Genomic DNA, 23,769 nt, shown 5'->3' on the forward strand with positions numbered 1-23,769 from the left:
AAGGTTCAGTTGAAGGTGCATGAGGCGGGTGGCGCGTTTACGAGACGCCTGAGACGCTTCCGAAAATAGTATCGGATCCCATCTGTCTGAAGGCGATGGTGTTTGGGGATGCCCCAAGACTGGCCCCTTGGGCGTGTTTCATGGTGACTAGGGCTGCAAGTACATACGGGGAAGGACAGACAAGAGGCTTTTGCCGTCAGCCAGAGCAGATGTTGACGTCGAACAAAGGGATGTCCCTTGTCAGTTGCAGGTCAAGTAGCCGCCGTGGAGGGGCGTCTTGTGCGCCAGTTTTTGCTGGGTGGGTGACACAACAACGGTGAATCATCTTGGCCTCTTGCTGCGGCTGCAGAAGACATAACGGCGCCGTTGGACACGGAGTCGCCTTGGTCCAGTGTTGGTGAGTGAATGAGAAAGTGAATACTTGCTCAATAGGAGAGGGGCCGAGTGAGCGTTTCAAAGGACGCGGGTGTATTGACTCTTTGAGCAAGTTTAGCGCGAAGAAACCGGGAGGACCGCCGCCAGACACAGACAGACACAGGCCCCCCGCCATAATTTAGGGGTCCAGAAAATGCAGGCCAGCCGGCTAGGCAGGGGAGGCGCCGCGCCGTGGAAGGAAACTTCCAAGAAGAAGCAAGGGGCATGATGAATATCATGACAATAAGATGAATCAACCAGATGCTGATGCTAGTGCAAGGTTTTGGATCGAGGTTAGAGGCGTCGGATGGTCCAGGCTCGAACGAGCTTGTCGGTGAGTTTGGTGCCTCCAGTGCTCCTTCCTTCTGCTAGGCCTTGTGCAAAGTACCTGCCCGTCGAGGTGCAGTTGGTGGTAACATGCAGGCACAACCCGACACGACACGATACGACACGCAACTTGAAAGTTCAACCATCATCGGGTCCAATTTCAATCTGGATATTACCTTAAATTATGTATGCTCCCATGGTCGGACATTTCATATCCGTCCGCACATACACATATCCGAACGACGACTAGGGAATCGAGCAATCAATCGATCGCACTTCATCCCTTTCTCTGTCTATGACCCCATGAGATGCTACGCCTAGTCGCGTGGTATTCTATCGGCACGTCTAGTAAAGCCAACATTGACTGACAGGCAGGGAGGTGAGGGTTTCTGTCAGGTCAGGACAATGAATGTAATGTTTGGCAGGGGTGGCACCACCAGCGAACGCCCCGACATGGGAGCAACGAAACACCCACATGGGCTCAAGGGGCTCTTTCATCCATCAGATCCAGACGACCAGAGCATCAGATACGACGGAAACACGGTACTGTCCTATCCGGTACTCAGTCGACGTCTTCCCCAATTGCCATGATTTTCCGTGCAGTGTCGTGTGCTGTGCGCTCAAGGCTCCCCGTCGTGAGACGGCACGCCCAGGCATGGCCAGAGACAACGGCGGCCATCCCTGTCGTTCTCATTAAACTATCGGAGCAGCCAATTCCATCCCTCACCCCCTTTGGGCAATGGCCCTCCTTAGCCCTGCTGGAGTCTCCTGTAGCCCCTGGGTCGCCGTCGTCCCCCTGGCTAAGGCCTAGCTCATGCTCCCCCAGAGCTCGTGGTGGCCATCTCCACCGGAGGCACGCTGCCACCATTCACCGTCGACCAGCTGGGTCCATTGACTGTCGCTCACACTCTCCCATCCATTCATTCTCACCCCTGGGCGATGCTGGCACGAGCCGACCAATCCTTGCCGCCCAGTCCCTGGCGCTCCCGGCTCGTCGTCGCCACCTGGGCTCCGGCTTTGGCTGTGGCTCCAGCCACTGACCTCTGGCCTCTAGCCTTCTGGGTCCTAGTCGATAGCTTCTTTAGCCTCGACCGTTCGTTTGTGTGTGGGCGTGGCCGTCTCTGGCTGCGCTCCTGAAGCGCCTCCTGGATCCTGGGGGGCCCTGCTATTGCTGCTGTCAGTGCCTACGCTGGGCTGCGACCAGGACACGATTCTTTCTTCATGTCGCCGCTTGCTGGTTGGTAGCCGCATCATTGTTGCATTCGTTGCTGCTGCGTTGCTGCTGCTCTTGCTTGGTCTCCTCCTTTTCTTTGATCCATCCGTAGCTGCAGCTTCCTTCCGTTCTTTTTCTCTCAGTGTTCCAGCTCTCTCTTTACCGCCCTTCCTCTTTTCTTCCTTTCTGCCTCAATTCTCTTCTTCTCTTCTCTCTTCATTTCATATCCCTTCTCTTCCACCTCCACCCACCCACCGCCCTCCTCCACCTCATTCCCTACCCACCTGGTCGTCTGGCCTTTTCCTCTCCCTCCCTGGCGCCTCTTTTTCATTTGGGCCTTATTACCTTGCATTATTTCCTACCGTTGCTCGCCTGTCGGCCTGAGGCTCACCCCCTGTGGTCCGTCCCCTGGTCCACTGGTCCCCTGGTGCCCCGATCTTGGAAGTCAAGGTGGACGACATCCCAATCCGTCCCCTTCTCTCTCTCTCTCTTGACTCTTCGTTCCCTCCACATTCGTGTCGTCCACTCACCGACGCCGACTCTTGTCCCTTTTTTCTTCTCTCGTCGCTAGACTCATCATCTGGGGTACTCGCTGTTCCTCATCAGATGCAGCGTCGTCTCTCTTCCTTCTCTTGAGACCCTACTTTTCGACTTCGTCGACGCTCGTTCTGGCCGTATTGCTTTATTAATACTTTGATCTACTACTCGACTTTCCCCTGGATGTCATCCTAGCCCACGCACTCTCGTGCTTTGCGTTTCTCGTTCGACTTTTCGATACACTCGCTCTTACCACCGATTACCTATTTTTGATCCTTCAGCCTCGCCTCACTGTTCTCCCACGACCCGGCCGAAGTTCTTCATATTCGATACCGATATATACTAGACGGTCGCTTCCTGGAACGACCCTTTGACTTCGAAAGCTGCTTCGTCCTGTTCGCCTTTGGATACGCCGACGCGCTTGATAATTCTCGACTTGATCAGCTTCATTCTGCACAACCCAATTGCTTGCTTCTCCTTTGCTCCCGAGACCCATAAGCCGTTCCAAGCAGCTTGGCCGAGATCACTTCCCCCTGAAGACCAGATACTGCTAAGCAGCCAGTGACACCGAGCCTCGGACCGTCTGAACCGTTCAGCCGGACGATCCTCCCAACTTCGCAGCTCGCTCCGTGCCTCACTCGGGCACGTTCCAATCTTCAAAACGGCTGTTCTGTCGCACGTCGGGCGGGACTCGCTCGTCCCCCTCATCTGCTCGGTATGCAAGATCTCAACGGACCCGTTGGCCAGGGCGCCCCCAACGGCGGGCCTGCCAACCGCTTCGGCCACGCCTCCAAGCCCTCCAACAGCGACACTGGCTTCTCCCATGGCGCCTTCAACTCCAACATCTCGGGCTTTGCCGAACGACACCCGCGCCGAGGCAACATCCCCGCCATCAACACGCAGCCTCAGCCCATGACCCAGCAGCCCTCCAACAATGGAGCGGACATGGCCACCCCGGGAACTGCATTTGACATGCAGTTCACTCCTCTTCTGCCCTCGCAGCTGCTGCTCGGTAGCCCCTTCCAGCCTGGTACTCCCGCTGCTTTCGCCAGCCCTCAATTCCAGAGTCTTCCTGGTTTCCAGCCCCAGCAGGGAAACAACCAGCAGCAGAATGGCGTCTCCAGCCCCATTCAGCAGACCATCTCGCCTCAGTCTTACCAGGGTATTGTTTCTCCTTCTACCTACGGCGCTCCTCAGTTCTACCCGCCCCAGTCCCCCACTGGCGGCTTCAGCATGCAGGCTCCTCTCCCTCCCACTTCGCCCGTCTCGATGGGATCTGGCGTTGTCACTGGAACCAGCCGAACTGTTTACTTGGGCAACATCCCCCCTGACACGAGTGCTGAGGAGATTCTTGGCCACGTCCGCAGCGGCCAGATCGAGTCGGTCCGCCTGCTGCCCGACAAGAACTGCGCCTTCATCTCCTTCCTGGACGCTAGCTCCGCCACCCACTTCCACTCTGATGCCATCTTGAAAAAGCTCTGCATCAAGGGTCAGGATATCAAGGTTGGTTGGGGCAAGCCTTCCCAGGTGCCTACCTCGGTTGCTCTGGCTGTCCAGCAGTCTGGTGCCTCTCGAAATGTGTACCTGGGTAACCTGCCCGAGGAGGTGTCCGATGAGGAACTCCGTGAGGATCTGGGCAAGTTTGGCGCCATTGACACCATCAAGGTCGTCCGTGAGAAGAACATCGCCTTTGTCCACTACCTCTCGATCGCCAATGCCATCAAGGCCGTCTCTCAGCTCCCTCAGGAGCCCAAGTGGCAGGCTCCTCGTCGCGTCTACTACGGCAAGGACCGCTGCGCCTACGTTTCCAAGACACAGCAGCAAAACGCCGCTCAGTACCTAGGCATCGCTCCCGGCTACGCTCACATGCTTACTGGTGCTGACCGTGACCTGATCTCGAACGCCCTTGCTCAGCAGTCTGTTGCTGCCGCCGCCGTCGCCACCACTGCTGGAGGCATCAACAACCTTGGCAACCGAACCATCTACCTCGGCAACATTCACCCTGAGACGACCATTGAGGAGATTTGCAATGTGGTCAGGGGTGGTCTGCTCCACCATATCCGCTACATCCCCGACAAGCACATCTGCTTCGTGACCTTCATCGATCCCACCGCTGCTGCCTCCTTCTACGCCCTCAGCAACCTTCAGGGCCTCATGATTCACAACCGACGCCTCAAGATCGGCTGGGGCAAGCACTCAGGTGCTCTCCCTCCGGCCATTGCCCTTGCCGTCAGCGGTGGTGCTTCGCGAAACGTGTACATTGGCAACCTTGACGAGACCTGGACTGAGGAGCGCCTGCGACAGGACTTTTCCGAGTATGGCGAGATCGAGCTTGTCAACACTCTGCGTGAGAAGAGCTGCGCATTTGTCAACTTCACCAACATTGCCAACGCCATCAAGGCTATCGAGGCCATCCGAGGAAGGGAGGAGTACAAGAAGTTCAAGGTCAACTTTGGAAAGGACCGTTGTGGCAACCCGCCCCGCCAGATGCAGCAGTCTCAGTCCCCTCGTGGAGATGGCGTCTCCTCCCCCCTCCTAACGGATCTCAAAACAGCGGCTCTCCCACAAATGGCAACACTCCTCAGCAGTCGGCCACTCTCTTCAATGCCAACAACAACCCCCTGACCATGTATCTCAACCAGGTGTCTCAACAAGCTCAGCAGCAGCAACAACACCAACAACAACAGATTGCTGCTCAGCAGAGCGCCTTGTTTGGCACAGCACAGCCATCGCCTGGCGAGCTAGGCCTCGACGTTCCCCAGCAGGTCCCCATCTCGGGCCACGGCCAGTCGGCGAGCATCTCCAACGGCTACCCTGCCAACGGTGCTACCTCTGGTGCTACAACCATTGGTGGTATGCTGGCTCCTGGCCCTCGCGGCCAACACAACAGGGCAGTCAGCCTTCCTGTGCTTGCTCCTGGGTTTGAGAATGGCGGCATCAGTCCCAACGGCATGCCTGGCGCTGAGAATGAGCGACGTGGTCACCACTACCAGGCCAGCTTTGGCGGCATGGGTTCTGGATTTGGCCTTGCCATCCAAGGAGGTCTGAATGGGTGGGTTGAGGAAGAGGTTGCCAACTAATGACGCTTGTGCAACTTTACACATTCAATCTCTGCGCAGGCGAGAATGAACGAAAACTTGCTTAAACGTTGTAATTGACGCACACTTGGTGCGTCCTGTCCTTTTTGCTTGGGCTTTACACACCTTCATTCTTTGATTTCCCTTTTTCTTGATAATTTACCCCTTTGGACGGATTCGTCATTGTTTCCTGGTGTTGCGCTCACCACGAGAAGAGAGCGTTCAGAAGAGAAGACAATTGTGGCTAATACTCCCCTTGTAGAAGAGGGGGTGCACATGGATGGTTGAGATGAGACGTGGATGGAAGGTGCTGGATGAGATTCAGCTTGGGATGGATGAGAGGATATATCACCTGCGTTTATGTCTATTATGGAGTATTTGGTCAGGTTAGGCACTACTACAGTCTTGAACGCAGATCAGGATATGGTCATTTATATCATCGTCTCTTATCCTCGTGCCTATGATGTAACTGATGTAAGTTGACTTGATGCTCCGTGTCGAGCTGGCTTAAGCCTTTGTGTGCGTATCAGAGACCGGCTGTTATCAAAAGAGGCTCGAAGAGCTTATCCCAGTTTGCTCTGCAACTTGACACCCAACCAACCCACGGATAAACCCCACGTTTTTGTCTACCTAGTTTACCAACCCGTTAACTCCAAGGTTGAACCGACAGAATGATCTAGATCAATAATTGGTTTTCTCTTTCTTTGTACTGTAAAGCTTTATGTTTAATATCCCGCAGGCTCTGGCTTCGGTGGGAACGTGGGCTCCTTAAGATTGGAGCGACACTGGTTCTTCCAGTCGATAGGGGTGAACTTGTCAACAATAGCCTTGAAGGCTTCCTGTGCAAGAGTTGTAATGTAAGCAACATGTACAGAATGGTTATGCTCAGTCCTGAGCCAGATAAGGCTTGAGACAACTCACCAAAGTGCAGAAGGACTCGTCCCCATCGAAATGCTTGCCGGCGGGTTTGCAGCCAGGGATAGTGACTGGGCGATCATTGTAGCGGAGACGGACGTAGTAGCCTTCCAGTCGTTTCTTTTCATCTTCACTCAAGTCAGGGGTCTTCTTGCGCCCGATACCTGGTGGCGGAGTGCCAGCAGTTGAGGTTTGTTTACTGCCCCAGCCAAAGAGGGATAGAAGCCCGCCGCTTGGCTTCGGGGCTACAGGCGGTGGAGTTGCGCCTTGATCGACATGGCGGAACAACTCAATGGCAATGTGGCTAGTAAATGGGGGCCAGGCGTCCTCATTGAAGGCTCCCAAGCTAGAGAGTGTAGCGGCGAGGGTGGTATCATGACAGCCACTGAGGCCGAAACGAATAGGCGGGAGTGTGGTAGAAGCAGCCGCTTTACTCGTAGCCACCTCATACTGACCATCAGCGGCAGAGTGCTCCGTACTTCCGACCATTCGAGCGACAACATCACCAAGAAGACCTCCGATGCCCAAGGTACGATACTCCTGGCTCTCCTTATAGCCGGCATACCACTCCTCCACGCCGATCTTTTCAATGATGCGCTTGACTTCTGGGTCGTAGAATTCGTCAGGCAGACGTGTAGCTGGGCCATGAGCTTTGGTAGCATTCATGGTGTCCATGATGCCGCTGAGGCGCGGACGAGAGTCCACGGCGACGCGGTCTTCGGGCATCCAGCGGCCGATGCGCTTGGTCAAGTACGCCATCTCTTCCGAGTCGTTCCAGCGCTCCGCTGCCCGCTTGGCAAAGGCGCGGGCCAGAGCGGCGAAACGCCGACAATTGCCATCGTTAGGGAAGAGAGTCTCGTCGGCGGGTGATCGGGTAAGGATGGTGGGGGGGTGTAGGCCGGCCGCGCGGGCAGAGGGTGGGTAGAGGCCATAGAAGGCTTGCTGGAGGGATTCAAGAGCACGAGGCACGGGAGTTGTCCGGAGGTAAATAGAGGAAGTATCGGCATCGGCAGCGAGGGTATCAGGGAGGAAATGGAGCCGGTCGACATAGAGATGGCGGAGGCGCTGGCCTAGGGCATAGGTAGTCTCGCGTCCGCGATCGGTCAGCATGCCCATGTCGCAGATAGCATCGAGCTCGCCGTTGCGGCCGGATGCTATCGCAGGGATATCATCGGGTCCAAAGGTCTCGAGGCGGCGCTTCCACTCGAGAGCAGTGAGGCCCGGGTTGTCGGCAGGCTCAGCACCGGAAGTGGCGGCGGAGGGGACAAGAATAGCGCTCGTCAGACGGCGAGCGGCAGAGCAATAGGGCCAGAAGGGAGGAAGGCCGGTAGAGTGAAAGCGGGCGTTGATCGGCGTGCGCTCACCGTGGCGAAGCAGAATCTGGACGAGCTGAAGGCGCAGCTCGGGAGGATAGAGGGTGTTGAGCTCCTCGTCCGAGTAGGGAGGTCGAGGTTGGAGTGTCGACATGATGGATACACGGGTGCTTCAACGACCTGTCTGATCGCTGTTGGCGCTTTTATGTTTTACGAACAGGTAGGTACGCGTTGACGAGGGAAATGATGCCCAACCGAACGACTAGCTACGGACCCATTGACAGCGAAATCGGTGAGAAAGGGGTCATGATGTGACGACGGGCGGTCAGTCGCTGTAAGGATCCGGGCCGTGTCGGGGCCGGTAACCGGGGCCGATGGAGACGATGCCGTGGGGGAGGAGTCGGCGGGAGGTTTGATTTGGATGACGTCGGGGATCACTTCACCGATCAACCACCGATCAACGGCGAGGGGTGGCTGGTGACTTCTTTTTCGGGCAGGCAGACAGGGCCATGACCTATGAGGCTGAATGTTACTCGACGTCAATGGTTGGTCAGAGGAGGGAGAGCTGAAGTGAGCAGGGCGGAGTGATTGGCAGTGGAGAGACCGTCATTCGCTAGGCGTTAGGAGTTGATGCAGTTGCTAATTCTCCAACCTGCAAGGGGCGGCTTGTTTCTGGGGTGTTGTCACAGGTACTGTACTGTGCTGTGCTGGACTGTACTGTAGCACTCGCTCATCGTATTCTCGTGATGGATTCGCAACCATTGTACGAGGTCAGGCCCGTTATTGACCATTCTCTTGGTCATGAAAGATGGAGATGGGGACCTCGTAAGGGTCCACGAATTTGAGGCCCCATAATCACATGTCTGTCTCCTGCCCAGGCCTGAACCCCTTGGTCGCATAGCTCCTTCCTGAATGGGAGCTGACATGCCTTCGTACTTGCCCAATTGCTTAGGTAGGTTCCAAGACTTCCCAGCGCAACGGCTCCGACAAGCCGCTGACAGGGAAGGCGCAACCCTTGGGTACGGGGAAATCCCCATCGCACACCACGGTCACGCTTGCTTATCCTTGAAACCTTGGCATCGCCAGCTTCAACGGCAGCAACTCTGCTTTTACACTGTACTACAGGAGATGGATCGTCGCGCGCTGCCTGTTAACGGGGCCATCCAGCGCCTCCGGATGCCAAGCGCCGATTCCCCAGACGCCTCTCGGACCCCAATTGGTGCCGAACTCCCCGTTCCGCTGGCCCCGTCGCTTACATCATGACCTCATCAATTCAGCGATGATCAAGGCTGATGCTTGAAGATAATTGCCAGCTCGCAGTCTCTTGGTTTCTGAAAAGGACACTGTCCAAATCTCCCAACTGCTCCTTTCTCCTCTTCAGCCCAGAATCCTTTCCCCCACGACACACCCTCACGATAACGACAGAGACACACCAAACACCAACCATTGGCCCCGGATCCATCCACGCCCGGACGTTCCGGACAGGCCTACACAGCCGCCCAAACCCTTACCATTCACAAGCTTTGCGTCTTAAATCGGGCAGACTTGACGAGATCCACCGTGTTTTCGGCCGAGGAAGAGAGGGCCATGTCTGGCGATTCTTCTTTACCTCTGCTAGTCCCTTCTTCCTCTTCTTTTGTTCTTCTCATCCAAGTACAACTTGTGGCATCCTCGCTCAACGGATTGCCCTTGGACTATCTTCGGCCCTTTCTGCAGCCTGCCGTTCAATTGTGACCCGACATTAACTGTACCTTGGCCGAGACTTGAGAACCTGCGCCAATTCGGACTCAATGAACCATGGCTACGTGTTCCCCGACCGAGCCTGTCCCTAACACCCAGGCTTTGGACGCTCTGGACATTCAAGATGATGACTCGATTATCCGTAACCAGGATGAAGCTGAGGCTATCCTACAACCAGCCTTGAGCGCAGTTGCCAGGCATTTGACTTCACAAAATACACCGACAGTCGAAAAAGCCCTGGCATTGGACAAGAGTGGAGGACATCTGTTTGATGGCCCTGCCGATGGAAACGGTGACACGAGTCCTGAGCTCTCATCTTCGCCTGAGACAGCACCTCAAATACTACATTCTATCCCTCCGCCCAGTTCCTCAAAGCAACTGCCGACTGGCCAGCCGTCAAGCTATCCTCTACCTTCGCCGTGGCAATCCCGGCCAAGACCATCCCCGGTCAAGAGTTCTTCAAACAGAGCGTCCGGAAGCGTGTTGGGAAGTGCTCTAAGCCCAGCCCGAAACCGATCGAGGTCGGCAGGACAAGAGGCATTGAGGAGGCTCCAGAAGGCCCTGCCCTCCCTAATTCCGCCAACTCATTTGTTACCTTCTATGCCCACTTCCTTCTTCTCCAACTCCAGCGACAAGGTCAACACAGGCAATTCAAGTATCCCACGCCGCCTCCAATCACCTCGAGTTCCTCCCAACTCATCCCCTATCTCGCAAACGAGACCAAGGCCTTCTCCGCCTCAGGGCCGGGGGTTGGCTCCGCCCGCGGTGTCTCCATCACGCCCTAAGGCTCTACGCCGAGTAACTTCTGATGACAGTCTCCTTTACCACAGCCTATCCCGAACTTCCTCCCTAGGCAACGATGAAAGCTTCCAGGATGTCCGCGAAATGGTCAATATTCGATTCATGGCGTTAAAGGACAGCCTTCCTGATGTGCCCAATTTCAAGATGCCCAGTCTTCCCAAGCTTTATAACCAAGCAAGAAGATCGACACTGTCTCTCAGTGCAGTCGACTCTTCCGACGCTCATGGAACGCATGGCCGCCTTTCCAAAGAACCCAGCACCTCCTCCAAAGATGGATCGGCCATTCTTGATCGGGTCTTGGAAGGCCTCACTGGCGATGTTGTCATCATGGGTGGTTATCGAGGGTCTATTCTACGGTCAGCCGAGGCGCCTCACCAACAGGTCTGGGCACCTGTGAAGCTCGGCCTGAATATGCGAAAGGTCAACTTGGAAGTAGGCTTGGAAGATGAAGACGAGGAGAGAATGGAGGAAACCATTAAACCTGATGGAATGTTGAAACACATTGGGCCCGTCGACATTTCTCGCAAGTTTATCAAGAAACTGCGCTCTTGCGATAACGCCAGAACGGGGAAGCTACGCATATGGGACTACGGTTACGACTGGAGACTAAGCCCGCCGTTGTTGTCTCGGAAGCTGCAAGAATACCTTCAAAAGTTGCCCTCAAATCGACCAGGAACTCCAATCGAGTCCCGAGGGGCCCTCGTTATTTCCCACAGCTTGGGTGGTCTCATAACACGGCACGCCGTTAACCAGCGTCCGGATCTCTTCTCAGGGGTTTTATACTGCGGGACGCCACAACGTTGTATCAACATCTTGAACCCCCTGCGTCACGGTGATGTGGTGCTCCTGAACGAAAAGCTCCTCACCGCCAGCGTCAACTTCAGCATGAGAACTTCGTTTGTCTTCCTACCAGAGGACGGGTTCTGTTTTGTGAACAAGGCGACTGGTGAAGAGTACCCAATCGACTTTTACGACCCGCAGGAATGGATCAAGTGGCATCTTAGCCCGTGTATGCAACCGGCTCTTCCTCCCTACAACCGCTCACACTCGTCGCCGTTGTCGTCCTTCTTCCCGAATTCGCTACGCACCCGCTCCGATAGCAAGAGTGAGAAGCAGCCTCCTCCTCCTTCGACAATTGCCCGAGACCGCAACCCTATCGCACCCCAACTCGACGGAAGCGGCGCACACGTAGATGAACCGCTACCCTCAGACCCCGAGCGCCAGCGCTACCTCGAGTACCTAACCCGAACCCTTAAGATGATCCGCAAGTTCCGTACCGAGCTTGCGCATTCGCCATCGCACCAGGAAGTCAACGCATATCCTCCACACGCCGTGCTATATGGCAAGAGCATACCCACTGTGTACGCCGCTCAAGTCACCAGCCGCGATGCCATCCCCTGCTTGGACGCCTATGACGATCTTCTATTCCGGCCGGGTGACGGCGTCGTTCTGGCCAAGGAGGCCATGCTTCCGGACGGCTATTCGGTCGTTCGCGGGGGTCGGGTATGCACAGAACGTGGCCACATCACCATGCTCGGCGACTTGCCGGCCGTGGGGCGGGCCCTCGAGGCGCTGGTCAGAGGTCGCCGAAAGGGCATCGGGTTGGGGTTAGGCGGCGATGGGGCCAACGAGGTGGTTAAGCAGCAGGTTCCGGCTGAGTCGGAGTAACACAGCACGGTGCGATGCATGTGCTCCGCATAGAGATACGGTGTAGGTGAGATGAGATGAGATGGGATGAGATTTACTGGCCCCCCCTTGCCGGTCTTTGAGTATGCGAGGCGTTGTATGGGTGTGGATGTCACTAGGTGAGGGGAAGGAAGAGGCAGGCATGAAGAATGAATGAATGAATGACAGAATGTGGAAACAAAAACGGTATATCCGTTACATGCATTATCGGATCGGCGTCAGGTAGCCTCATAGCTCTGTAGCATAGCCTTTGTACAAGTATCTTTACATAGCACAGTGACATGTAGTCAGAAGGCAGTCTCGCCAGTTGTCATGCTTCCAAACCCAACACAAGCCAAATCTCAAGAACTCCGGAAACGCCTCGGGCCTCTTACACGGCCAACCTCTATGTTACAAGCCCTCTGCCATAAGCTTCCCTCATGATGCAGCCCTGGCCAGGGCGAAAAATGCGCATTCGTTTTTTCGCGTCAAGATCGCGGTTGCGTGCGGGTCTGTTGCTCCCGTCTAGGATGGCCTCGTATGTACCCAGAGGCAGAGAAATGCTAATATTTTGTTATTAAGAGCGAGGCCGTGGTTGGACATGGCAAGTAGATTCCATGGATGCGCATATGGCATGCGAGAACGACTGATGATCCGCCTCTTCCTGGGCGGGAAGCCGTGTGTGAGAGGATATAAGTGCATGGAGCCGTCACTCAGTATCCAAGGGTGCGTTGGCCGTACAATGCATAATAGCAACGGCAGGCTCTTGACCATCCCTTGGCCAAGAGCGACGTCTCTCGAATATGTGACGTGTAGAACGCATGGTTTGTGTGTGTCTAGCGCTCTGTATGAGTATGTGACTTATCTTGCACTGCACTCAGTTCAGGCCGCGCCAATGATCTGGTAAGGTTGCGGGAACGCGCTCAGCGGCAGAATCCTCCAGCAAGGTGGCTTCCAACCAGGAGTTTGTTCGCAGAGCGTCGCGAGCGCAGTCTGAATCTGGCGGGCCATGCGAACGTAAACCATGGTAGGCTCGACATATGAGGCAGAGTCGGGAGACTCCTCGGCGCGGGGCACGAATATTATCTCCTCGAGACCGGGCATGCGGGCCTGGATGCGACGGAGCAACTCGACGGTGAGACTGGCAGCAGTCATGGAGCGGTAGGTAGTGTCAATCCAGAAGAGGGCGTCGTTGATGGCGAGGCGACGGACGGCGGCGAGCTCAGCTGGGTCACACATTGACATGCAAGTCTGGAACTGAGAGTCGGCGGCCATGTAGCCATCACGGGGACCAAAGTAGAGAATATCGTATTGAGGGTTGAAAAAGACCTGGCCGGGACCGCGAGCAAAACCAAACTCAAGCTGGTAGTGCTTCAGGGCCTCGGCGCGAGACTCGGCGCAAGCGTGGAGGTTGGCGGGGATGGGCGCGGGCGATGTGCACCCTGTCCATGAGAGCGAATCTGAGCAGCCGGGCCATGAAGATCCGCATCTTACAGGGACGAGACGTGTCTGGGGGATGTTGTAGTTCCAAATCTTGAGTCGGAGTTCTGTGGGAAGCCTGCAGAAATAATGCTGCGTGAGAAAGGCTGAGGTCAGTATTTGGTGTTGTTGCGCCGGTGAGGTGGATGGAGATGACTTACAAAGGCGTCGGCCGGTTGAGATGGAGGAAACGTTGTATTGAAAGACATGTTTGATGTGTGTTGGTTGGGGTTGCGCAACCGAATATTAAGAAGTGACGATGCCTGCGTCAATTGAAGCCCGAGCCGTAGTCGGTCGAGATGTAAGTCGTCGAGCGCAAATGCTGAAGAGTGTGGTATCGTGATGCTGTATGTAAAGTCGCGTGTGATGTACAATAACGTCAATGACGGAGTACCAATGTCAAAGGTACTGGCTATACTCGGCGTCAAAGAACAAGTAGGACAAGATGAGGAGAGATCGAGACAAGGAGGGGCAGACAGAGCAGGGCTGACCGAGGATGCTGTACTAATATAATCAATCAAACAATGGACGGATGAGGGCGTGAATGACGATGGAGGGACTCGAGGGAGTGCTTGAGCATCGCTCACACTCACGCCCACGCCCATGACCATGACCATGACCTTGCCCATGTCCCTGCTCATCCATGTCCATGCCTACCCATGCCCATAACAATTGACCCGTCGGCAAAGGCTCAAGGACGGACCCAAAAAAGCCCCCCCTTTAGCCCCAAGCCCCCAAGCCAAAGCCCGACGGCGCCCCCAGTCCGTCCAGCCCAGTCCAGCCCAGCCCCAGGCATGGATGTGTAAGTTGCCGGGGGAAGTACCCAGTTGGTCGTGTCGAGGGGTTCCAGACTCGATGACAGCAGCTTTCGTCTGCCTGCCAGAAGGAATCAATCATAATATCAAGTGTGTGCTGTGCCGTCCAGTGCAGTTCAGCTGCTGCAGCAGAGATTTCATGTCCTCCCTCAGCCCCGACACCCTTGCTCCCATCAACCTTGCCCGAAGCTGTCAGCTGGAAAGCCGCAATCCCACCCAACGCCAGGCACACACACCAGACACGAGAACCGACTGCTTGGGTCCGGAGAGCCGGGGGTCCAGGCGTGTTATCGCACTGTTAAACCGCTCTCAGCCTAGAACTAGTTCCAGAGCCCAACGAGACCCTTGCTCATGTTCGTCCGTGGCTGACAACCCAACGCGCAAAAGGCTTCTTCCCATGGGATGGGATTCGAATCTGAACTGAACTCCTCAAGGACCATGGACCACAGTCCCCGGTGCCACCGGCTATTGGTCATGGATCATGGATCATGAACCAAGGGGTTCTCTCCCCGTCGTGCCCCATGCCATCCCATGCCGAATGCATGGCAGGGCAGCCACAGTCTTTGATAACTCCTGTCACTTACATAGTTATCCGCTTTGTGTCATCCCCCGTGTCTCGCTCGCTTGATCCGCGCCCGAGCCGAGCCCGCGGCGGGCCTCGAGGAGAACTGATCTTGCTGTGGACTGTGCGGGAGACCCTCGATTCAAACGGACCCTGGGGTGCAAAGGAAAGAAACGACGACGACGAGGTTTCCGAAAACGTTCATCCCTCTCATCAAGATGCTTTTTTCTTTCTCGTACGGATGTCAACAGAACAGGCCGAAGTATGCAGAAATGTGAAGATTTCTTGACCAATCGTCTTGTGTGCTCGCCCCAGCTCGTCTTGGCCTCCAAGATATCCCGCGAAGAAATCACATTTCTCCAGGGACAAGGGTCCTGGATCCCTGCCCTATACCACTTATGAACGGTTCTCTTCGCCCTTGAACCGTCGATTCAACATGTTGTTGGTCAACATGAAAAAAAAAAAAAGGAATGAAAAAAATCTTCGCAGCCCTTGTCGACCTTGGGCACATCGTACCCAGCTGGATGGCGCGGATGGCGCTGTCGCCGTTGATCCAAGTTTTTGGGGCTTCTCCTCGGGCTACGTATTGCCCATTGTGTGTCGTCATGGCCTTTTGCCCAACCCCCATACACACATGATCTCACAGAGGATGCTATTCCGATCTCAATGCGACATCTGTCTTGTCCCAATCTGGCTGTTTTGGCGCCCTGGCACACCGAGGGGTGTATTGATCCGCAAATGGGCTTGCTTCCTTTGTTCTCGCCCTCTTCGCCCTCGCCGGTGCGGGACGTTTGACTGACGGGTATCCTATCCACATGCCGTTCACTGCTCCAGGCCCAATCGTCAACTGTCATCCATCATCTATTTGTCAACTCTCGAGCATCAGGGCCCAAAGGACTCAACTCCGGCCATGCCAGTCGCGGAGCATCACCAGCGGTCGGGGCCATTGAAGGATCACAACAGCGGGCTAGGAGAACTCTATTCGTCCAGAGATCAAGAGGTGAGGCGAAAATCGCCATCAACCCGGGACGCATCCGTAATTAACATCCATTCACGTCCTGGTTGCAGACATCTGCAGGACATCAAGATTGCATTAGGCCGCCTATGCCGTTGCCTCTCCTCTGCTTGTTGTCTCCGGTTGCTGCGGGCAGAGACGCCAAATCCCCATAATTTGGCGCCCCCAAGTCATCCTGTTCTCGGTTTGGCCTGGAGCTAAAGGCTAGAGTCCGCGTTGAGAGAGGTGGGGCGCTGGAGGATTCGAGCATGGAGTTGATGAAAGCTGCATCTGATCTGCATGGAGCCTTCTTGGGTCTTTAATGTGTAACAGGTCGGGACTCAGAGGGCCTCTCTTGATGCAGTGTTCGGTGGTTCTCAGTCCGCCAATGATTATCAGACTCGAGGTATCATGATCGGATCCAGTCGGTCTCGGGTTGCCCTTTGCTTGCTTCTCTAAAGACGGATCAAAGTGCCGGTTCCATTGCCGGCTGTAGGATTCCGAATCTTCAGCTCTGCCATTGCCCCTGCTGCTGTGTCACGGATACCCTGAATTCCGATTACTGATCAGTGAACGTCGGCAGCCCTCGCCCAGATGCTGGGTTCCTGGATGCTGCTCCCAGTTCATTGTCCATGTCCTTGTCCTGGCCCTGGTCCTGGTTGGTCTGGGCGTCTAACCACAACCGGCGAAGACACTAGCACCGTCGATCATCCGTGGCGCCTCACAGCGAGCGACCTCTTTTCTCATCAACAAGCTCCAAAGCTCAGGCCAAGCTTGACCATCTTGGCACATGCCAAACGTCAAACTTGTGCCAACATCAACATCGGTGGTGCCCATTGATCATGTTTTGAGCGCAGCCATCGTGAAACAGCTGCTGGTATTCATCTGTGCTTTTTCTGCCGGCTCGACTCCTCGATCCTTGCTGCTGCGCCGCATGACTGTGTCGGTAGTCTGTATAGAAATAGGTATTGTTAGACGGCCGCATCAATGTGCCCGGTAGGGTTCATGCGACAAGCAAGGCTCCCAAAGACAAGGCATCATGAGGATTGACACGCAGCAGAGGCAGCATCGTTACTAGCTGGCAAAAGCAAGCCGACAGGCCTCATCTCGGATACTTGCTGCAGAACGACTCTTGAGTGGCAGGCCCCCTGTCCCGTAAAGAGGACTGTATCCGCAGAGCTGAAAGAAAGGACGTTGCATCGAGAATTGATTTGATTCATTGCGATGCTCGTCGCTGGGAACACATGCCCTGGCCGAAGATTTTCGGGGTCCACATTGTGGCTTCCCTTGAATTGAAAGAAGGGCCATGGGGCTTGATGGGCTGGCACCTTCCGCATCGGTTGTGTCACCCAAACTTTTTTTCAGTGGCTCACGTGCATTGGCAAGCAAGCTGCCAAGCTGTGGCTGCCACCTGTGGCTTGTCTTTTTCATACTGGGTCATGTGCCCAGCCATGTGACTATTGATTCAAGGGTCCGCTTTCAACTTCAACTTGCAGAGGAGCCATTTCGTGACGCTCCACTCACACGAGAAACCACCTATGCAATGCAACTACGACGCTGTGGACGGCCATCGACGCCTTCAATGGACGGATTAACTCCAATGGCCGCTAGTTGGCCATCTCCCTGTTCCTCTTCACAACGGACGCACATAGCCGCTCGCGCCAACGGTTGACAAGGACTGAAACAGTTGCCGGTGCCAACCATCTTGGCTGCCTCTGATTGGACAATGTCTGCTCTAAGCGCCCACGGCCAACACCCTCACAATCGCTCCGAATGTGAACGCTGATCGCCCAGCCAATCCCGCAACACGGTTCGATGCTAATCTCTCACAGAAACGGAACGGGAGGTTGCAGTCAATTTAGGACATACATACTGCCGGTCAGCGCGCCTAGCCTGCATTGCTCGCATGGGCGCTTCACTGCTATCACCATGCTCTGCTCGATCCCATTGGTGTTGAGGACGTCATAGTGCTGGTGTTCATCGCTTAGAGAGCGCCGGCTCTTGTGAGAGAGCGGTAATTGATGGTTCCCCAGATGTGTATATATCTGTATCCGTGATCCCCACGAACTGACTCCTCCTCTGTCAACAACTCAGCAGTCTCCCTGTGTTTACGCCTTAGTTTCCTTTTCTTTTTCCTTTCGTCTCCTTCTTGTCTCTTCTCTCGGGCGGGTCTCGGGTTTTCTTTTTCCTCGTCGTCTTGTTTCCAGCACCTTTCCTCAAACAGTCCCTCTAGTCGATCTAGTGACAATGGATCCTACCCTTAGCCACATCTCGACGGGCTCCAAGACGGAGATCTCGGCCGCCTCCAATTTCGATGCCGACATGGACGATGCCCAGTTCGAGTCCAAGTCTCGCATGTTCCGCCTGACCGACAGCGCGAGGCTGGGCCTGACAGTTCTTGGGCTCGCCGCCGGCATCACCATCCTGGGTGTCTCGGCAGATTCCATTGCCGTCTACAACGCCACGCATGTCCCCGGCGATTTCCTGCTCCCCCTGTGGCCGGCCAACTTTGATCTGCGCCCTACGGTGGCCCTGGTGGTCTGTAGCGCCCTGGTGATGGTGGCTAATGCCATCTCACTAGTCGCCAGCAAAGTCCCAACTGTAAGGCACCGATCCCCATCTGCTTGCTTTTTCGTCTCGGGACTAACGGTGGTGATGAAAAAGATGCGCAACAAGACTGGGGTCGAAATGACTCTTGCATTCGGGCCACCAATCGTGGCTCTGATCGCTGCAATCATTTCCATGTCCTTCTTTTATGCGGTAAACGCGTCCACTGAGGCTGACACCTTGCAAAGCTGGTCGTGCCGGTGGGAGAACGTCGCAATGGCGACGCAGCCACACTTTGACACGCTCTGCAAGCAGAGCCGGGCTGGCGTGGCCCTCTCGGTGATGCTGGTTCCCGTCGAGGTCATAATCCTGGGGTTGGCGGCGTATCAGTTCATGCTACGGAGACAGCTCGACCTGACCGCACGTGGGCCCGGACGCAAGGCGGGAAGCCCGGCGTTGTCTTAGAACTCTCGGGTACGGGTTCCAAAGGCCCGGGTCGAGGTCATCCATCAACTTGGCTGCCGGTGGCGTGTGCAGAATGAAAAGAGGGACTTCTTTGGAGAAGGGGGAGGGGTGTGAGGGGAGATGTGGAGGCCGGGGGTTGGTCTCGACTCTTGGGCTATCTTATGCTGCTTTATTGGCGTTCCTTAATAATCGACGAGACCTGCACGACCCGAACTTGAACTGCATTCAGGATGAGCGAGATGTGATGTTGACCAGGGCAAGGTGGATCTTGTATGTTGCTCTTAACGGACATACTTGCGAGATCCATTTGCTCCGCTTGCGAGGCATGAAAACACGGAAACCGTCTCGTGCGTGCCATGATTGGCTGGAAAAGGTTGCAGGGAGCTTGTTGACGCCGGAAATATTCACATTCACAGTGAGAGCACGTGGGTAAAAGCCCCAAACCATGGACGCATTTAGCTGAGCCCATAGTACCTTAGGTTTGCTCCGACAGAGGCTATGGCTGTACGGACACAGGCCTCAACCTTTGGTGCCCATTAAGCTTTAGATCCTTGCGTTGATCTCTAAGCTACTAGATTCTCTAATCCGGTCTGTAGATATCCATCTATTCTATTATAGACGTCCAAGTACTCGTTTCTCTGGCGACAACTTTTTAATTGTCCGGATCCGGGGACCTCTCTTCACAGAGTTTTGCATGCTTATCTTGATTCGCAACCCAAGCTGACACATTCCCCAGCAAACTCAGACTGTGGCTCATTGCGATAAAACGACAGCTCATCTTTCTGGGCTTGACGGCTGGACTCATCACCTACCATCGCCACATCACCCACAACAATCAACATGGCATATGGTCATCATTGCCTCGAGGCTCATATGCCTTCTGGTTACAAGTTCCCTTCTGACCGTATGAATGATGGTATCTGAGGTTCTACAGACATTTAAAAGCTGACGCCATTCACTAGGGATCACAAAATGTCCAAAGGATCGGGTACCGCTGGTGCTGCTGGCATGCGGTTCATGTCGGTCAACTTGTTCTTCTTATTCTTCCCCGTAGGCTAACAACTTCAGTTTCCCCGATCACCAAAGGCATGACCCTTTATGTCCATCTATTCCGTCCTATCCGGTCGACAACCTAGCCAGTTAAATAGAGACAAGGCTAACATCTATTACAGCACATCTAGAGATGTTTGATAGTGCGCTATGACCGAACAAGATGCCACTCCCGGTAGTTGCTAATGCGTTGCCGTAGTAGCTCGAGACTATGCTATATCAGCGGGGAAGCCCATTCTTCGTGTCGCGACTGGTTTCTCACTACTAACGCCTCGCAGGATTCGGAGTCGTAGGAGGGGTTCTCAGTCCTGGTAGGTTGCATTATCCCCACGTGTAGACCCATTTGTCAACTAACGCCTTCTCTAGTATCTGACGGTTACAAGGTGCGTCTCAAATTGATAACTTTCGACTGCCGCGCTTACCTTTCCCATAGAAACAGGGGTTGGCTCCCGCTTATCATCGTGTCGAGATGTGCAAGCTCGCGGCAGAGGATGAGTACAATTGGCTAACAGTCGATCCCTGGGAGGCTGAGAGTCCAACTACTATTCCAACTGCCCAAGTGCTAGATCATGTTGACCACGAGATCAACGAGATTATGGGAGGCATCGACTGTGACGATGGAACTAAGAGACGTGCCAAAATCGTCCTCTTGGCTGGTCTCGATCTAGTTCAGACCATGTCCACGCCTGGTGTTTGGGAGAAGCGCGATCTTGACCATATTCTCGGCAGATACGGCCTTTTCGCCTTGGAGCGCCGGGGAACTGAGACCGAATCGGCATTGGCAAGCCTCAAGCAGTGGAGACATAATATACACATCCTTCGCAAGGTATGTCTTTTGCAACTACGTGTGCCACGGGTTCGGTGGCTGGACTTAGAAAGATGCAGCATGTCACCGAAGACATTAGCAGTACCAAGACCCGCTTGCTATTGAAGCAAGACGCGAGACCGGCCTGTACAGAGGTCAAAAAGCTCGATAAACAGCCAAATGGGGATCGAAGTAGCCCGAGTCTGGATGACATGTTGGTTCAACATCTCGACAGCTCCATCTTGCTCTGACGTTGTACACAGGATCCCCAACAGCAATGTCAGGGACTACATCTACAGACATAACCTATATCGCGGCTCCAGCCTCAACGGCCTGCAATATAGATAGGCCCCGTTGATAAAGGGCTGTCTCCAAGCCCGCCCAGGTGAAAGCTAAGCATTTAGACTCTAAAGGGGGGAGGGGGGTGGAATACGGCTGGCATAGAACTTGACCGGGTCTCGACTCTTGAACTGACAAGGTCTAGGCCTATTGCCCTTCTTGACAGGTCATATTCCAGAATCAGTAGTCAACAAATCCCAAGTCCTGCGCGCTGACCTGCAAGCTGGGTCCGAGACAAGCAAGCAATGGGATGGAGCAAACAAAACAAATACACGCCTGAAACTTGATTCGGTCACGCCTAGCGCGCCCACAAGACCCAAGACCCAAGACCCAAGACCCAAGACCCAAGCTCACGCCCGCGAAGCCACGCTGTGAGGGAGGCATGCATTCCGACAATCTGGATGCCCCTAACGAGTGCCTCGCATTCGGATGACGGAGATGACGTCCGCTTCCGATCAAGCAGAGATAGTGAATCGAAGCTGAACTGAAGGTATCGGCGGCCGGTGTAGGGTAGTCGGCCCCGAATCTTGATGCCATTGCCGAGCCTGATTCCATACCCGTACGGGGGAGATTAACCACCGCCAGGAAAAAGAAAAGAGCACCTCGGCCCCAAGATCAAGCACCGGCTGCCACGAGGCATCCCTCAGATCCCAGTGGGTCAGGCCGCAATGCATGGCCGCCTGGAAGATGCCTGTACATCTATCCGTAGGTATGTAGCATCCAATCTCTCTGCTGAGGGCGCCGGCGATTGATACTACAATGAGACGCTACGTCCATCGAGGGCAGACAAACGTAGACGAGGCAAAGAAAAAAAAAAAAAAGAGGTCGCTTGTTGCTGCAAAACATACAATGATTGCGTAACATGTTGGTTTCATGTTGAGATGGGGAGGAGAAAACATAGGAAACCTGCAGAAGCTGTAACGTGAGAATGGCAACACGAAAAAAACGACGGCCCATAGTCTGGCATCACCCTCTTGGCGCCTCCAGAAGAGACCAGAGACGGCATCTGGGATGCTTGCTCCCTCTGATTGCTCCAACGCCAAGTTGCAGTGGCCGAGACAGATTGCTTCCACAGACGATATATCTGCTCGCACTGGCCGCCAACAATCTCAGACTTATCAGTCTCTTGTGATATGCAGCGGACCGTCCAACCCTGCCATGATGACATTATATGGCAGCACAAAAGCTGTACGTATTGCCATCCAATGGCCAGGTGCCAGCTCGAGCAACCTTCCTTTCCTCCTGAGCGCTACTAGAGAGCCGACTTCATCCTAGGAGATACCATGATGCCCCCGATGCACCTTGCGCCGGTGATGAACATCCCTCATCACGCTAGAGGGGACTCGATACAGCCCGTGGATGCAAAGACACGGCAAGCCAAAGACCTCCCCAGAAGGCTGTCGAGCCCGAGACTCTCGGGGGGCGAGAGAAGAATCAAGCCGAGGTTGAGCAAGCCAAGCCTGGATCCTGTCATAGAAGGTGATCGACGACCGACGAGAGATGTCCAGAGTCCGCCCCCTGGTGAAATCACAAAGGTGACAAGAAAGTATTCCTTGCCCGAGTTCCCGAGGCCACGGAGCGACTACTTCGAAGAAGCCTTTGCCGCTCTCAGCCCAGAAGATCAAGTACGAAACGAGTCGATTGTCCTGGCAGAGGTGAAGACCAACGTCATCGTAAGGGGTTCCGTCTCTCTGTCCTCGAGATCATCTCTGACAGGAGTTTTTGCAGGTTAATGACGAGTACACCTTTGTCTCTGAACTCTCCGAGCATCTCGCGCTGAGATATCATCGACCAGTGTCTTCCATCGTGGTGACACTTCAGCATGGAGCGTGCATCCTTTTCGGAGGGAGTTGCGATCCTGCATACATCATGACGGTTGAGGCACTGGCTTGCTACGCGCAGGCGGCGACAAACAAGCGCAACAATGCTATGCTCCAGAGACACATGGAACAAGCTCTAGGGGTCTCAGCCATGAGGGGGTTCTTGAGATTCGTCCCCGTTGCAGAGGAGTGCTCCGGTTGGAAGGGCAAGACCGTGGCGAGCGAGATTGCAGAGGCGATAGAGCAGGCTCAGGCCCCGGTCGAGCATCGAGATTCTATAAAAGCCCCGAAACGCAGGTCAAGTAAGGTGAGTATCTCTTGAGATGTGGAACTGGCCAATTGTCAATAATCTAATGTGTCGGATGTAGGCTTATCGAGACATGAAGGGTAGAGCAGCAATGATAGCAGGCGCCTCTACGTCCCAGGCAATATCACGGAGTAGATCGATCGAGGAAGTTAGATCGAATAATGTGATACAGGACGAAACTGAGCCGGGTAAGGAGAAGTCGACGATGAAGCGGAGGAGGAGTTTCATGCAAGCACTGTTTCCCCGGTCGTCAAGTTTATTGAAGACGAAGGAGACAACCTGAGCAGGACAAGGGCATGCAAGGATAATACCCCGTTGGAAAAACACAAGGACAAGTCTAGATAATACTGGAAGTGTAATAGTTGAAGTAGGTATTAGAGAGTGTGTAGCCACAGATTTGGAGATACTGTGCTCTAGGGTAATAGACTCGAGATGGGGAAAGGCCCATGATTCGCCCACGACCTCGTGACTTTATGCCACCCGACAGGACGCTAATGGCGGGACAATAAGGCTCTAAGGCGCTGGGGCTGCATGAGGCCCGGTGCAGTGCTTCAGTGGGCTGCGGGGGTCAAAAGCGCCATTTA

The 23,769-nt window shown here is 54.8% G+C and overlaps 6 protein-coding genes across 6 annotated transcripts; 4 read left to right on the plus strand and 2 right to left on the minus strand.

Moving 5' to 3' along the window:
* Nucleotides 1-3,208: 3,208 nt before the first annotated feature.
* MRS44_010329 (uncharacterized protein) lies at nt 3,209-5,571 on the plus strand (the record flags this gene model as incomplete). Its single annotated transcript, XM_065620074.1, has 2 exons — nt 3,209-4,992; nt 5,046-5,571. 2 exons carry the CDS (start codon nt 3,209-3,211, stop codon nt 5,569-5,571), a joined length of 2,310 nt encoding a protein of 769 aa, XP_065476263.1.
* A 722-nt stretch (nt 5,572-6,293) lies between these two features.
* On the minus strand, nt 6,294-7,950 carry MRS44_010330 (uncharacterized protein; the record flags this gene model as incomplete). The annotated part of the gene is made up of 2 exons (XM_046269880.2): nt 6,294-6,407; nt 6,490-7,950. 2 exons carry the CDS (start codon nt 7,948-7,950, stop codon nt 6,294-6,296), a joined length of 1,575 nt encoding a protein of 524 aa, XP_046131228.2.
* A 1,643-nt stretch (nt 7,951-9,593) lies between these two features.
* On the plus strand, nt 9,594-12,005 carry MRS44_010331 (uncharacterized protein; the record flags this gene model as incomplete). Its single annotated transcript, XM_065620075.1, has 1 exon — nt 9,594-12,005. One exon carries the CDS (start codon nt 9,594-9,596, stop codon nt 12,003-12,005), a length of 2,412 nt encoding a protein of 803 aa, XP_065476264.1.
* Nucleotides 12,006-12,884: 879 nt separating this feature from the next.
* On the minus strand, nt 12,885-13,690 carry MRS44_010332 (uncharacterized protein; the record flags this gene model as incomplete). Its single annotated transcript, XM_065620076.1, has 2 exons — nt 12,885-13,511; nt 13,643-13,690. 2 exons carry the CDS (start codon nt 13,688-13,690, stop codon nt 12,885-12,887), a joined length of 675 nt encoding a protein of 224 aa, XP_065476265.1.
* A 4,409-nt stretch (nt 13,691-18,099) lies between these two features.
* Nucleotides 18,100-18,864, plus strand: MRS44_010333 (uncharacterized protein; the record flags this gene model as incomplete). The annotated part of the gene is made up of 1 exon (XM_065620077.1): nt 18,100-18,864. One exon carries the CDS (start codon nt 18,100-18,102, stop codon nt 18,862-18,864), a length of 765 nt encoding a protein of 254 aa, XP_065476266.1.
* A 972-nt stretch (nt 18,865-19,836) lies between these two features.
* Nucleotides 19,837-23,200, plus strand: MRS44_010334 (uncharacterized protein; the record flags this gene model as incomplete). The annotated part of the gene is made up of 10 exons (XM_065620078.1): nt 19,837-19,914; nt 20,059-20,089; nt 20,193-20,225; nt 20,281-20,297; nt 20,348-20,740; nt 20,800-20,866; nt 21,204-21,429; nt 22,018-22,246; nt 22,315-22,731; nt 22,787-23,200. The coding sequence occupies 10 exons, from the start codon at nt 19,837-19,839 to the stop codon at nt 23,198-23,200; spliced, it is 1,905 nt and encodes a 634-aa protein (XP_065476267.1).
* Nucleotides 23,201-23,769: the final 569 nt, after the last annotated feature.

Source organism: Fusarium solani (assembly GCF_023522795.1).
Source record: "Fusarium solani strain SB1 chromosome Unknown bctg00000006, whole genome shotgun sequence".
Classification (NCBI taxonomy): Eukaryota; Fungi; Ascomycota; class Sordariomycetes; order Hypocreales; family Nectriaceae; genus Fusarium; species Fusarium solani.